This window comes from Euprymna scolopes, chromosome 2, assembly GCF_053919585.1.
Source record: "Euprymna scolopes isolate OS-2025 chromosome 2, ASM5391958v1, whole genome shotgun sequence".
Taxonomy (NCBI): Eukaryota; Metazoa; Mollusca; class Cephalopoda; order Sepiida; family Sepiolidae; genus Euprymna; species Euprymna scolopes.
This window is the reverse complement of record NC_136483.1, coordinates 62615530-62632191: the sequence shown is the minus strand read 5'-3', so window position 1 is coordinate 62632191 and position 16662 is coordinate 62615530. Positions and strand designations below refer to the sequence as shown.

The 16662-nt window shown below is 32.0% G+C and overlaps 1 protein-coding gene across 8 annotated transcripts in view; it reads left to right on the top strand.

Moving 5' to 3' along the window:
• The window catches only part of LOC145291555 (protein kinase C iota type-like), a 355461-nt gene that overhangs the window by 211476 nt on the left and 127323 nt on the right, over nt 1–16662 (top strand). For 7 of the 8 annotated variants that reach the window (XM_080137652.1, XM_080137627.1, XM_080137609.1 and 4 more), the window contains 3 exons: nt 2826–2907; nt 6362–6396; nt 7359–7391. In XM_080137652.1, the coding sequence (XP_079993778.1) occupies nt 2826–2907; nt 6362–6396; nt 7359–7391 (150 nt within the window). The remainder of the gene's footprint in view (nt 1–2825; nt 2908–6361; nt 6397–7358; nt 7392–16662) is intronic. The other variant, XM_080137646.1, reaches the window with a different exon arrangement.

The window sequence follows — 16662 nt, the reverse complement described above, 5'->3', positions numbered from 1 at the left end:
TTTCTTTTCTTTTTCTTTTTTTTTCTTTTCTTTTTCTTTTTTTTTCTTTTCTTTTTCTTTTTTCTTTTTCTTTTTTTCTTTTCTTTTTTTTTTTACTGAACATATTTTTAGCATTAATGTTTTTTGTAATTATTACGACCCCTGTTTTTGAATATTGGTATTTATAATATATTTGTTAATAAAAGGTATTTTGTTTAAAAATAATCAATACATAAAAAGAGAAGAATAATCATGTCTTCTTAGTGCAATTTAACTTGAATTTTGAAAACTATTTTTGTTGGTCATCCGACAAAGGAGAGATTGGACCTAGTAATTCACTCCCGTTCATCCATTCGCACTTTTCTCAATAACCACGCTTTGGATTTTTTCGAAACATTGCACAAACATTAGTCATGGTGAAATTAAATTTTGCTAGAACAGATTTTCCAGAAGAACTCTGGTTGCTCCCTAGGGGGCATTATAGGGGTAAAATTGTCCCCAAATCTTTCATCTGTTCATTTGTTCGCACTTTTCTCAAGAACCATGCCTTGAATTTTTTTTAATTTTGCACAAACATTAATCATGGTAAAAGTAATTTTTTCACTCCTGGAGAGGTACCCTGCATGCTCAGCTTGTTTTATTCAAAAATAAAAAACAAATTTCCTATTTATAGGGTTATCAAACTTTAAAAGAAAGAGATACTTTTGTTTCAATCAACAAGTGAAAACATAAGACAGAATAAAAAAAAAATTGTATTTCTTTTACTAAAAAAAAAATGAATGTTATGTAGAAATTTTACTAAACGAATCTTTTAAAATCCAATAAGTTTTCATTTTACTAAACACAGTATAAACTTAGCATTGTTAAATGTCTAAATTCACACACTCCACTGTATAACAATTAAAAATAAACAAAATGCTTAAATATGCAATTTAAGCATTATAAACAATAATGCGGTTTCCAACAATATGAATAAGCCCACTTCATAATCAATGCTTCTCTCTCATCTCTGATGTATGTTTAACTCTAAAACAGTAAGAAAAACACTTGCATCGTTTATATATTAAAAAGAATTGAAAATTTTAAACTTTACACTTAATGTTTGGTACACAGCATTTACAGAGGTTACGAGTTTGAACCTTGTCCAAGCCATATTTGCATATAATTAGAACCCTGGGTGACACTGGAATTTTTTTCTTTTCAATACCTACAATTAAATATGAAAAACTTAAGGGCATCTGATAAATTTAAAAATAATAAAATTTTATCTCATAATTCTTTTAACAAAAATTACTTTTTATTAAACGTAGTATTGCACATCCAACTGTTAGCTTATTATTTATAAAATAGTCAGTGTTAGGTTTACACTGACACCAATGGTTATACACATTCTTTTCAATAAAAAACAATAATGAAGTTTCAGCTATTAACTTATAAATTTATGTTAAAAAGAACAGTTCTGATACAAGAATAAAAAAAATCACACTTAAAAAAGGTGAAATAAAAATGAAAGTAACCCCCTCCCCCAAGAAATGATGGGTCAGGACCGCTAGTATATAATTTCTTCACCTTTGAAAAAAAAAATGGCCTTTTTGAAAAACATAAAGGTATGATGTAAACCTAGAAAAGATATGAATTCGATATGAGATTTATTTTGCAGTGAATTTAAAGCTCATTTTGCAAGTTAAATCTAGTATTCTTAGTTCCTTTTACTCCAAATTCTTTATTTTATTTAGGCGGAGGGTTACATCAATAGACTTGATTTATATTGGATCTATTGCGTTCACTAATGTGCAAATCCAAGGTGGAACGATAAGTGTCGCCTTAAACCAAACAACACTACAGCTTTAATTTAAAACCGTTATTGAAAAAATCAATTCAGGTAACTTGATCATGTGGTAGAGTTGACATCTATTCAATGTAGTCGCCTTCAGCCTCAATTATTGCCTCAATATGGGTCCGGAACTAGGAGCATGCTTTTTCCACAAGCGCCGTCTGGAGCTCTGCAAATACTTTGCAAATGGCGGCGATCAGGCTGGCTTTGGTATGGTGGGAGGTCATGTTGGTGATGTTCTCGATGTATGACCAAACGAAGTAGTCCAGCGCGTTCAGACCTGGGGAGGAGGTGGAGGCAGTGGGAGAAAGGTACAAAGCTGTAGCACTCCTTCTGAATCTAAATCTTGGTCTCTTTGGACTTGTGGGGTGGTGCCAAGTCCTGCTGCCACACCCAGGGTCTGCCAATGGTCACCTGACTTCACCAGGGGATCACCACATTCTTCAGCACATCCAGGTACACTTTGGTGTTGACTTTCAAGCCATCTTTGAAGATATGAAGTGGCATGATGTGGCCCTCACTTGAAACGACACCAAACATCATCACCGTGGCCAGAAACTTTGTTTTCATTATCCTGGGCATGTCCCTGTTATTCATGGCAATTCAGCGATGCATTTTGAGGGCGCTGGCAATGGTCCTCTTATCATAACTTGGATCGGTAGGGAGCATGGGTTGTACAGCGGTGCATCTCCGATCTTGATCGTTAAACATTGTGTCACTTTCAGACATGATAGAAAGCTCCTATCACTCTTTGGATTTGTACACAACTGGCTAACTAGTAGATGGTCTGCAACTAAAAATTTTGCTCAAACGGAAATGGAATATGTCTTCTTTTCTGGGGGTGACAATTACATCGTTCCACCCTGTACTCCCTGAAAATATACACTTCAAACATTCTGCTGTAAAACATTTTTTTTTCATTATTATTCAGTTTTAATTTCTCATGTATTATACTGTTTTCAAAGTTTTGTTATTCATGATTTTATTTTTTTCGTTTTACTTTTGAAATCAGGAACCTTTATCGGTTACTTCAATGAAGGAGACCACTATTATTAACAATGACCAATCCCCCCAGAATGGAGTTCATACTCCAGGTAAGTGTCAATTATAATTTGAAGATTTCTGTATTAAACAAACCAACTAACAAAAATGTTTAAGTAGAATTTTGTAAAGGCATTTCGAAACTCTGTTTTATTTAAAACATAAATTTGGTTTGAAATTATTTTTATTTGGGGGGGGGGGTAAAATTAAGGTCAACTAATAACCTTGGTAAAACCCAATTGTTAAAGAGGCCAGAAACTTCGTTTTTAACTTTTTGACAGAGATAAGCTAGTATCCAGCAGAATTAAACACTTTGCTATAGAAATGTACGGAGATTGAATTGAGATTTTATAAAACGGCCACAAAACAATGGATACGCATCTCCTGTCTGTGTGTGTGTGAGGCACAGAGTATGATATTCCAACAATGTATTGGTAACAAACATTGTAATAATAAATTATGTATGTGCTGTATGTGCTTTCCGCTTATCTAAGCATTGTTTCCAGTCGTCCTGAACCTCCACTTGCCGCTGGTATTCCGCAATGTCGACTCAGGAGAGGTGTGGTTGGAGATTGTGCTACTCTTGCCACAAAAATTTTGTGCGCTGGCATTCCTTACAGTGGGTATCCATAGTTTATCAAGACTGAAGGAAGGCTGTAAATGACAAAAGTTCTCTCTGATTCTCTTTCCTCTGATCTTGAGCGCGTGGTTCAGTGGGGGAAGACGTGGCTGGTTACCTTTAATCCATCTAAAACTAAACTCCTATCTTTACATCATCAACGCTCTGATCCCCATCTGGCATCAATTGAAATGGATGGTTCTCGTCTAGGAGAAGCCCCATGTTTTGACAAGCTTCTGGGTTTGTCCTTTACTCCTGATCTGAAATGGAACACGTGCATCAAGTCTGTTGCCAAGGTTGCTGGAAAGATGGTGGAATCCTTCTACCGCTCTAGAAGATATCTCGCTACTGATGCAATTCTCTATCTATATAAAAGCCAAGTACGTCCAAGGATGGAATACTGCTGCCATATCTGGGCAGGAGCTGCTAAAAACAGCTTATCCTGCCTTGACAGAGTACAAAATAGACTTCATGGCTTAGTGGGGGATGCCCTTTTCTCTTCCCTGCAACCTCTCTCCCACAGAAGAGACGTTGCAAGCCTATCTTTGTTTTATCGTTATTTCCATGGTAGGTGCTCGTCTGAACTCCAATCTCTGGTCCCCCCCCCCCTTGCCAATCTTTTACGAAAAACACCCATCTAGCTGAATCCACTGTCAAAAATTTTCCCCACTCTTTATCTGCCTAAATCAGAACGTAGATTCCATGAACAAAGCTTCTTTCTTAGAACTGCACGCCTGTGGAACTCTGTTCCATCTGCCTGCTTCCCACCTGACTACAACCTAGATGTCTTCAAGTCCAACGTAAACAAATTCCTGATAAACCGCCCCCCCCTTAAGTAAACACTTCATTAAATCTCCACACTAACGTACTGTACTTACAATAACCCTTATCCCTGAGTGGCTTCCGGGCCTTGATAAGTGGTGACCACCGTGTAAAAAAAAAAATAATAATAAAAAAAACAAGGCAGATTAATTTAGCAAAGATTTTGTTACCTACATATATATATATATATATAATTTTCCGAACAAACTAGTCGATCAACACATAAAATTTTTTTATACACTGTATGCATAAGAACATCAACTCCAACATTAACAAAAGCGATAGCTTTCAGCTTTATCACAAAAACTAATTTCATTCTAAATATAAACTCTATGAAAAAATAATGATGAACCTAAAAAAATGATACACTAAACCCATTGTACAAAATAAAAAGATTAAGCTAATAATATATTACATGAAATTTAAAATTTCTAACTTAATAATTAAAACAAATAATACCATTAATCCTTTAGCCAAACAAATGTACTACACAAATTCTCTTGCCCATTTGAAGAATGTCTTCTGAACCAAACTACAAATTCATATAGTACATATATTGGCCATACAACAACCCTCTCCAGACATATCACCTATAAGAGATCAGTGCCATTCAATTAATAATTAATCATTAATAATTGTTTTCTACCATCCAGATCTAAGCAAAATATCAACATTTTGTATTTTTTGTGTTTGTGCATATGTATTTGAGTAATCAACCTTCATGAACAAATATTTATTTTTATTTTGTGAAATAATGTGTAGCAACAAATGAAAAAAGTTGGTTTTTTTTTTTTTTTTTTTTTTTTTTTTTTTGCTTTGTAAGAAAAGTTTTTTAAAGCGTCTTTTGTCTTGTTTTTTTTATGGTAAGAAATGTTACTGTTTTCAAAAACTTACAAAACAAGACAAAAGATGCTTTCAAAAACTTTTCTTACAAGACAGATGTTTTTAAAAACTTGTTTTACAAAACAAGACAAAAGATGCTTTCAAAAACTTTTCTTACAAAGGAAACAAAAAAACCCCAAATGTCTTCATTTGTTGCTGCACATTATTTCACAAAAAACAATTAATGAAACTTGCCATAGGTTGATTTTTTTTTAATTATTGTATTTCCATTTTTCTTCATTTAAATTAATATACCATAAGTATTTTCTATTATGTTTTCTATCTTTTGATTTCTTTTTTTGATCAGTGCTTGGCATATTCTGGTGGTTTACATAATCTGCTGGAATATGCCAGCATGACGTCCAAGGAAATAAGTTTTTTTAAGTACTTACTTTTGAGTTAAAATTTCTTTTCTTCTACTGAAATCTTTACTTGATTAGATTTCCAAACTATTTCATCTTTTTGCACATTCGATCCATAATTTGCTGCAACCTCTTTAAATAATTCCCATTTCATTCTTTGTGTACCTTAAACTAAACAGATTTCCACAAGCAAAGTTTTTTTTTTTCCAAGAACTACCCAATAGTAGAATACAATACCACAAGGTTGCTTCTCTACAACATGATTATTTTCAACTCAAATGTAAACAAATTCTTGTTGAGTTGTCTTAATCAAATTCTGCCCAGTCACAACCATTCTTACCAATTCCTACCTTAATTATTTCTACTAATATTAATTCCTAACTTAGAACAAATTGATGAACCACCAATTATTCATGCTGGTTTAATATTAAATTACATCAGACAATCCTTATATTGGTTTTGCACTTCTGCAGAAAATTATTCAGAGATTATGACCCATGTGATATTTAACAAAGCTGTGATTTATCGATTGTTCCACTATTTTTATTATTTTTTGATATGTGAGAATAAGACTTTTGGAATGATCCCTATTTGGTAGAGATTAATAAGAATTTCAGGCTACCCTTTTACTTTTGGTAGGAGTGACAAGACTTTTGGGTTGTCCCTTTTTTTGTTGTTGTAAGGGTGCCAAGATTTTTGGACTGGACCGTTCTTGATAGAGGTACCAAGATTTTTAGTTTGCCCAATCCCTTTTTTATATAGATAATTAAATTCAGAATTTTTTCTTTATAAATTAATGAAATTATTCAAATTATCTTTCAGTTCATGAAAGCACTAGAAATGAAGGCAGCAATGAGGTAAGTTTATTTATGTTAATTCTTCATTTTACTCTTCCAATACAAAGGAAGAACATAATAATTAATATTTGAATGACTTGAATGATGCTTCCGTTTTGGTTTTGCTTAGATAGTATTTTGAATGAAGTTGACTTTAATCTTAGTCATGCTGCATTTTTCTTTTTAACTTTTCTTATCCTACATTCTTCAGCATGATTCCACTTGTATTCAGTTAATCATCCAAAACTTTAAGCTTGAAAATCTATTTTATCATGAAATAAATTCATAAAGGTTTATATGCCATAAAGCAGGCAAACCAATGATTAAAACTTATCCATATGAAATAAACACCTATTATTGCATAGGTGAAGATATTTTTCAGTCAAATTTAAGAACACTGCTGTAGCATTACCTCCCTTTCTGTAATCATACAAATATACATACATTCAAGATTATTTTAAACTCTTAATAATCGTTCTTTTTAGGAATACCAGTTACAATCTAGATTTCGTTGTTCCCATGTATCATTCCTGGAGTTTTGGGGTTTGGGTTATTGTTGATCCTGTAGGTCCTTCCTGAAGTTGTAGGTTGTTGCTCATCACATGGATCTTTGCTTAGGGTGTTGTGAGCCATTATTTTTTCCAATGCGTTCTTCTGGATGTTGTTTATTGTTGCTCCAGTGTGTCCTGCTTGGAGTTGGAGGGAGGGGGGGCATATTTATACCTGCAATTTACCTATGAAGAAAGAATTAAGTTCCATTTATATTAATTTCTAATTAACTCGAGCAAGATGTTCCTTAAAAAGTGCCACTTCATAAGCATTTTTTATTTTATTCCAAGTTCAACCATTTTTTGTAATATTTTTGTTTGTTTTACTCTTTCATTAAACAAATGCTTTGCTAAATTAATTACAGAATTACTTTTACAGTGAACATTTTTTTACTTTTGTTTTCTTTACAATTTCTCACATTTCTTTTCCTCAAGGAAAAGTCACCTGTGCCACAGACACCCAGTGAGGTATTGTTACTCTCTCTCTTCTTTATGGTGTTTGTTTCCAGTTCATTAATTGGTTGTTGGTGTACCTCTCTTCTCCACCTCCCCACCATGTTGCTAATTCTTCTTTGTATTGTGATTGGATTACAACCTTTGCTTTATGACTACCTGCAAGACTCTTCAATTTTATCCTCCTTCAACCTTCTCCATGTTTAATATATAAAATTAAATCCGTTGAATTCTAGAATATGTATTTATTTCAGGTTAAAAATATCCAAAAGTAAAAAAAAAACATTGAATTTAATGAGGTTGTTGAGAGTACTCAAGATATTATTTTATCCAATTTAGGTAAGCAAAATGACCATTGGTTGCTACAATAGACCTACTGTTTCAATCTGAAAAGATTTTATCAGGCAACCATAGCTTTAGATTATTATAGAGACAAGTCTTTTAAAAGTCTTTTGCCTAAATTGAATCAAATAATATATTTATGGATTTATAAATTCAAGATGTATCAAATAGCAGAAACCTTCTGAAATCAAATATATTATTTAATTGGTAGATCAGTATTTTTAGTGTGTGTGTGTATATATATATATATATATATACACACTAAAAATCCTGATCTACCTAAATCGATATATATATATATATATACAGGGTGACCCCCCCAAAAAAAAGAAAAAAAACGGGCCCCAACTCTAATTAGCCCTCGTTTCTTAGTGTTTTGTTCGAATGAAATGAGACTTTGGTCATAACTAGTTTATTATATTCAATACATCACATCAAAACACAAGGGTCTTTGGCCTTTTTTTCTCCGTTAACTGTAAAATGCTCAGAAAAACAATTTAATGTCCTCTGTTTTTTTTTGGGTTACCCTGTATATAAATTAAAGTTGTCTAACAACAAAAACCTGTAAATTAACAGGAAGTTCAGTTTTGTATTTTTTCCTTTTTGCTTTTACATATTAACTGTTCATTTTTATAAAGTTATATATACATTTATATTAATAATGTCTAAGAAAATCTGGAAACTGCAACTTGAAATAAATTAAACCCTCTCCTCACCACCATGAAGATTTGAACACGTGCCCTCAAGTTAATAATATCAAAAACACACTTTCTGCCTATAGTTTTCCTTTGCCATCATTTCTGCCCCTATTTTTATATCCTTGTTAAGGTATATTAGCATTATTATGGATGCAAAAATTCTGCATATATTATTTAATAAAATGGTGTGAAATTATATTGTACTTAATGGGAAGATCAGTTTTATCTGTTTATAATAACCAGGTGCAAACAACATGGAGATTCAAAACGAAATAAAAGTATCAGCAAGAAGTGTAAACTTATAACATAAAATTTGGCCTTGCTTAACTTCTATTCTGCCATGCATAAATAGTAAAGGCAATTTTTGTGGTTTTGTCTCCAGGTTACATACATACATACATACACACACACTCACACACACACACACACACACACATATATATATAAGCACTGATGAGTGCCCATGCTGAAATAAAAATATAAACACATATAGTAAACTTTATATATTAGTATGGGCTGAAACAATAAGCAAATATCTTGATGAACATAATGTGAAGAAAAAAAAACGGTAAAAATTGAGGAGTATTTATAGTTTTAGTCTTGCAGTATTGAATTATTTAAAGGAACTTTGGTAAAAAATTATATTAAAATATAAAATTATATTTGAAATATATATATATATATTAATTTGGATATTAAGTGAAAGTTCATGTTTGTCTAATCCAATGTTTTATTCCAGTGTTTATAATAACTTGCCATATTTGCAACTGTTTTTGAATCATGAATTGTCATCACATGAGGTTACAAAATTAAAACTGGTGAATTTATTATGAAAGTTGATTAAGAATATTTTAAAAGCATTTTGATACCCCTTTCATCCCGTATCAAGCTTGGTTGATGGTGGGTTTGCATGTTCTAATGAATAATGCTTTGGTGATGGGGGACACAGCAAGGATGACTTCTTTTTAATGCAGAATCTTTATTTATTTGAAAATATCATAAGGACTTAGATATTAGTAAATCAAGCTGTGATGAAGAGTTGAGATGGCATATTAAACAGTAAGTGATACTTATCCTAGTTATGGCAATATAAGTATTATTTATAGAGACACATTCTCTCATTGGGCATCTGTCCATATCTACAGCATTACTAGTTTTTAGTGAATTGTTAACCCAGTGTCCAATAAAATCAAGTACATTCTCATATCAATCAGCCGTAGAATTAGCAGCAATTCCTCTAATGAAGAATGCTGTATTACAAAACTACTAAAATAGAATATAACAACAGAAATAATAGGAATATATAAAGAAATAATAGAAACCAGAAAATTATTTGGGTTACACCCTCATTTAACCGGCAGATTAAATTTTCTCATAGATTCTTTAATCTTTCAAATTAACATTTCCCCTGCTAATAATATTTTCAATAAGAATACCATAAATCTGAATTCAATTCTTTAAAAGCGTAATATATAATAGACAAATCTAAAGAAGGGAAATTGATTTAATAAAGACAATAAGATAAATAAGATCCAAAATAGTAATAACAGAAATAAGTAGTGTAATTGCAGAAATAAAAATAATTGTCCACTACAAGAAAAATGTTTAACCAAGAGTATAGTATACATGGGAACAGTTATACCCAGAAGACAATCCTAATCGAAACTTAGTACATGGGAGCAATTAAGACATACTTTAAGACCAAGTACAGGAATCATAAAGCATCTTTGAATAACCCAGAATAATGGATGACATTTAATCTCAATATGTATGGTTTCTAAAGATGAACAATAGGGTACCTATTCTTGAATGGTGCATTTTAAAGACGGTTTCAACACCCACTGTACACGATCCTACACGTTTTCTATCTTGATGAAAAATTACCAATAATTAGGTTTTCAGAGAGAGATAAATTAATAAACCAAAGGATGAAATATAACAAATTGTTGGCATTTCAAACAAATTACCTAGGATAAATATAGTAGTAGCCAAGAGATAAGAAAATCCTGTAAGTAAAACCACAATAACATCATTTAATAGGTTAGTCAAATTAACAAAACAAATAATTTCATTAGATAGGTAATAGATATTAATCTAAATTTCTTATTCAATTAATATAAAAAACAAATTTAAAAAAAAATTCTTTATAGCAACCAATCATTATAAATTAATAGGATGTAATAGGAGTAAGTTTATTGTGTTTCCATTATATGTACAAGAAAAATGCAAAAAGTTACAGCTAGAGTATTTGGTGTTGTATAGGTTTTTAATATTGTAATGCTTTCTGTGATTTTCTCATAATATACATTGTGTAAATCATCGACTGTGTAAATCGGATGCTAATCTGAATTAGCCCAGCTCATTTGAAAAGGCCTGTTTTGGGGTTGAAATACTTATGAGATTGGGTTAAATTTGTTTTGTATTTTTTATTTTAACCATTATACATGTATATTGTCAATGTTTTAATTAATAGGTGAACTTTTAATGGTTGAGTTGTAAGAAATAGAAATAAATAAAATGGTGGGGTAGGAAGTATTTTGTTGTGATGTGGCTCAATTGGAGGAGAGTGAAATTGGTTGGAGTCAGGTGAAGCTGTAAGTTGGAATGTGAACACTCAGCGATTTACTTGTCAACTTGCTACTTGTTAGGTACAGTAGTAGAAGTCAGTGTTGAGAAGCAACAACTGGTAAGTGAGTTGACCAATAAACTGCTAAGTGTTCACATTTCAGTTTGCAGCTTCAACCGACTCCAACCAGTTTCACTCTCCTTAAATATTTGAGCCAGAGTCATGTCACAACATATTTGATTATAAAGGTTTAACAGTTTTGATATGCTTTCTAACTTGATTTAATAAGTAAAGGCAACTAATTGTTCTAGTTGACTGAATTTCATCCAAGTTACTGCTGATTTTAATTTTATTAATTGCTGGGGAGTTTCATTGTTTCAGCTTTTTAGTTCTGTTTTTATGCCCATTATAATACTTTGTTTTTATTATCTTTTGGCCCTGACGAAGTACAAAGTTACTGGAACGTAACATTCATATAATAGATGTTTATATATTTAGACATTCATACATACTCACATACGGATGTTTGTCCGTTAGAACGACAAGGACCATCTGATCATTTTGGAGGGATGATGAATGATACACGTTGAATTGCGAATCAAGTGTTGTGCAATCCCTAACCACTCCTCTTCTGAGTCGGCACTGCTTGATTCCAGTGAAAAGAATGATGACTGGAAACAATGCTGAGATAATCGGAGAATACATGCAGCACTTAGTATTCTCTAATCGTCACCCATTTTAGTACTGACCAGGTTCAGTGATGCTTAACTTCAATGTTCTAACTGGAAACAAACACATGCAGATAACACCGCAATCTATGGCAACACTTTAAAAGTCAGCAATGACCAAGATCTTTCTGATTCTTTCTCTTCTGATCTTGAGCACTTGTCACAATGGGGAAAAAAGGTGGTTGGTTATTTTAATGCATCAAAAACCAAGTTCTCTCTTTTCATCATAATTGTTTTGACCCCATCAGACCCCAATTGAAATGAATGGCTCTCATCTTAGGGAAGCACTATGTCTTAACAAGGAACTGACCTTAACTGGGACTGACCTTCACTCCTGATCTGAAATGGAACACCTACATCAAATCTGTTGCCAAGAGTGCTAGAAAAATAACTGGATCATTCTACTGCTCCAGTAGGTATTTCACTGCCAATGCAATCCTCTATCTGTATAAGAGCTGAGTACATCCTAAATGAAATATTGTTGCCACATCTGGGTTGGAGCTGCTCAACACACCCTATCCTGCCTTGATAGTTCAAAATCGGCTTGGAAACCTAGTTGGTGATACTCTTTTCTCTTTCCTCAACCTCTTTCCCCACAGAAGAGACATTGTCAGCCTGTCTCTGCTCTATCATTATTTTCATGGCAAGTGCTCATCTGAGCTCCAATCTATGGTTCCCCACTTGCTAAATTTTCACAAAAAAAAAACACACTCGACTAGTTACAACCATTATCAACAATTTCCCTCACTCTCTATCTGTGCCTAAATTTACACACAGATTCCATGAGCAAAACTTCTTTCCTAGAACTGCCCACCTGTGGAACACTTTTTTGCTTCCTGGCCGACTACAGTATTGTAGCCTTAAAGTGCAATGTAAACAAGTTCTTGTTGAGCCGTCCCCTTAAATAATCAAACTCTATCCAACTTACACCATTAACAATTACTACACTACCACCTTACATTCATTAACCCCTATCCTTAAGTGGTCTTTGGGCCTTGACAAGTGGTGATTCCTAAAAAAAAAATAAATAAATATAAAAAATAAGAAAAAATAAATATAACAGAAACTTATTCATATATATATATATATATATATATATACACACTATCTCCACCTACATTGAAATATATCTAAAACAATGGGTCATGTTTCATGGATGCCATTATCTCAAAATAGAACTTCTTTCTCGACTGAGAGTATAAATAACATTTCAACCATTGAAGTTATGACTCAAAATCGTTATGGCGTATCAACACTTTCCCCCACCTTCTACCAGTCCATGTATACTTTTAAAAGTATACTTACTAACTTAAAACATTTTCAAGAATAAATGCTGGGTACTATTTGATGTTTATGCTTCTTTTTATTTTTGTAATGCTTGCATCATTATGCGAATTATTTGAATCAATGTGGTGAATATGATTTTTGCATTTTCTTTGGTTGTATAAGCTTCAACACATTCGTTCTTGAAAATGCTAAACATTGCTTGAAAAATGTATTAAAAATCAAGTCCACAGTTCTTACATATTTCAAATCCTGTTATGAAGCAGCTTGCATGAAAATTGAAACTCTTATTTTGTTAGTATTAAGAACATGCTTGAAAAGCTTCAGAATGTGGACAATTAAACTTATCAGTAATCATTGTTAATTAAAAAAATTATTTAAAACAAAATACACTTGAGAAATGAGTAAAAAGTTTATTTTGGTTTACCTGGTCATTTGCGGCCTATTTTTTTTATATAAAACAATGAAATATTTAATGTAAAGCTTTTAAAGTTATTGTAAATGTCAATTCTGAGTAAAGTAGCCATTTTGTTTAGCTTATTATTTACATTATGGACTATAATTTCCCTTAACTAAAGATGGCTATTTTGCTCACAACCAATATTTACAGTAACTTTAAAGGCTTATAATTGATATCTTTTTTTGTGTGTGTGCAAAGAGGTCACAAATGATTAGTTAAACTAGAAGGTAAATATATATATATATATATATATTAAAATTAATTTGCTAACTGTATTTCCTTTAAAATAATTTATATTACCAGCTCCTCTGTTTAGAGTTTGACTTTGCTTACTTGTTTGCATATTGAATGTTTAGATTGTGAAAGGTAGGATAAATGATGAGTAGTGTTTGGAATAGGGTTATAACAATATAAGAGTAAAAAGATGATATAAATAAATGATATGAATAAAGAAGAAAACGAAAAGATTAGTAGTAGTAGAACAATGTAAGCTAAGAAGAGTAACAGGGCGATGTAAATAAAGAAACTAAAAATCTGAACATTACAAAACATAATAGATGATAATATAAGCTCAGGGCTGGGAGCAGATGTGCACAGATGTCCTCATTCATTATTACACAAGACGGTGAGCCTTCTAGTTGTGTTTAAATTTCTTTGACATCTGTTGATAGACTCCTACAACCCAAGAAAGATCACCCTAAGTTTTAATGCAAAGATACATTTAGAACAAAGCAAAATATAAATGCTGGTTAGAAAATGATATATTATGGCAAGAAGCAAGAAATAACCAATTCATTGTAAGGCATAACTTAACAATAGCAGTTGATAGCCTGTAATTAATTAAATCCATGGGGGAGTGGGTATGGTCTCTTTCTGTCAACCATTATTTATTTTGAGTAATTTTAGTCTCACTTTGTATTCTTATCATTTATTTCCGTTTTTCAAGCTTTTTTGAACTCTACTATCAATAAACTCATTGGTGTCGTCTTTAATGAAAGTTACGATTTTCAATACCTAAAGTTATATCCTCCCTTATCTAATAATTCTTGAACTTGTTCACACAGTCATTAATGCTTATCTGCAGTTCGTTAAATTATATAAAAATTATGACTCAATATATTTGCATTATTTGAAAGAATCAGGCTCTTTTTTTATCCGAAGTGTTATTCACACAACGTTCAGCCGATTTTACCTTCTTTCAGATGTGTCTTGTCAAACTTGATGATCTTTCTGTTGAATTCAAGAGTCTCTATGGAATTTTGAATGGAATCCTTTATTTAATCCACATGTGTTGCAATATTTTTGACAAAGATTTGGATGATTATATTTATAAACATGGGTGCTAAGAACAAACCAATCAGATGCCAGAATCACTTTATAAAATCTACCGAGTCTCTTTGAATTCTTCAATCATAGCTTTCCGGCTTGACACAAGAAGGAAACTATGCTCTGCTGATCCTGGCTGGATTAATTTTTTTACCTGGAAAAGCTTTGACTGAATGTATGCTGCCATAACGACTATATTTTTTATTACAAGAATGATTCTACTCTGAAGAGATTATGGACCGGCATTTGACGGTCTAAAATGATATCCAGTTACACTTGTTCAATCTTCAGAGTTTCACTGATCTGAAAATCCCTCTAATTTTAGGCGATATGTAGATTTCTTAAATACTAAGAATTCTTGTTTTTGAAATGCAGTATCAGTCCTGCAAAAACAATTACATTCTTTTCAATAAATTCTGGGTTGTGAGGATTTTCATGTGCTGACATTATGTAGTTTCACTATTCTTAAATATCCTAAAAATTTCTCCTGCCACAATTCAAATTTTGACCTAGATCTGTCAAACTAAAGACGATTGCTGGGTGCATAACCTCTTGCTTATGTTGCATTACAAGAATGGCTTTATGCTCAAGACTATGACACATCTTTGAAGCTAACATCTTCAAAAACATTGAATTGAAGTAGGTCTGAAGAAACTGCCAAGCATTGATTTTGTTGTTGTCACTTAAACCAAAAATGTGGAAAAAAAACTTTCCTACAAAATGTTTGTCAAAATGCAAATGACGAGACATGCTGTTATTTATGAATAAAACTTGGAAAATCTGTATGTAAAAACTTGCTTCAGCCTTCACCTTGCTGACAAGAAAAAAATAAAAAAATAACTTATATGCAAAAGATTTATTTGATACCAATTTCTTTTTATTTTGAATGCAAACAAACATATGCAGCTCTGATGGGACAAGGAGAAAGAAGCAACCTTAGAAGTTAATGTCCCAAATGATGCTGGCTTAAACATAGCTAAGAGGGAAATGATAATAAAATACCAAGATCTTATATATGACATGAAAAGAAACTGGAATCTAAGGAAGATCCCCATCATTCCAGTAATTATAGAAGCAACCAGACTCATGAAAAAAAATTTCAAAGACTACCTGGCAAATAGTGTCCAAAAAGTCACTGAAAGGTTTTGAACTAAGATTCTTTATTTTTGATGATAGCTTTCTGTAATTTTAACGCAATCTAGAACATTGGAAAATTTTTTTTTAAACTGCAAAATTCAAACCATCTTTATTTATGAAAAATAATGTCTTTTAAATGTTGCCCATTTTCAGCTTCACATATTTGTGCTCTTTCTAAAACATTATTAATGACAGATTGCAGAATCTCTGGATTGCGATTTAACTCACTTATTTCATTCCTGATATTCCTTCAATTCTTACAGGTTTGGGTTTGTTAACATACTCTTTTCTTTAAGAAAAAGTCCGGGCTAGTCAAGTCTGGGGAATGTGGTGGCTATTTGACATTGCTCTTTGATAAGCTCTTTGAGTCAAAACAATTGACCCCTGGTTTTGCTAAAACAATTTCACAACTTGTGTATGTTGTTCAAGGCTATACTTATCCATAACGAATTTCTGAAATATTATCTGTAAAATATCTGAAATAGAAAAAAAAATAATCATAAATGGTAAAATGATAATGATTTTCAACCCTTCAGTGAACTAGATGCAAGAAAGATACAAATAATTGTACTTAAAGGGATTGTTAGTCTTAAAAAAAAAAAATTAAAAAAAAAACCCTCTGGATTGGGATGTATGAGATAGTGGGTGGATGTCTGACATTTGGTAGGATGCCTCATCCCCAGCATGAATAAAATAATTTTTTTTTTTTAAATTTGTGAAACTGCTAGTACATCTTAATTATCTT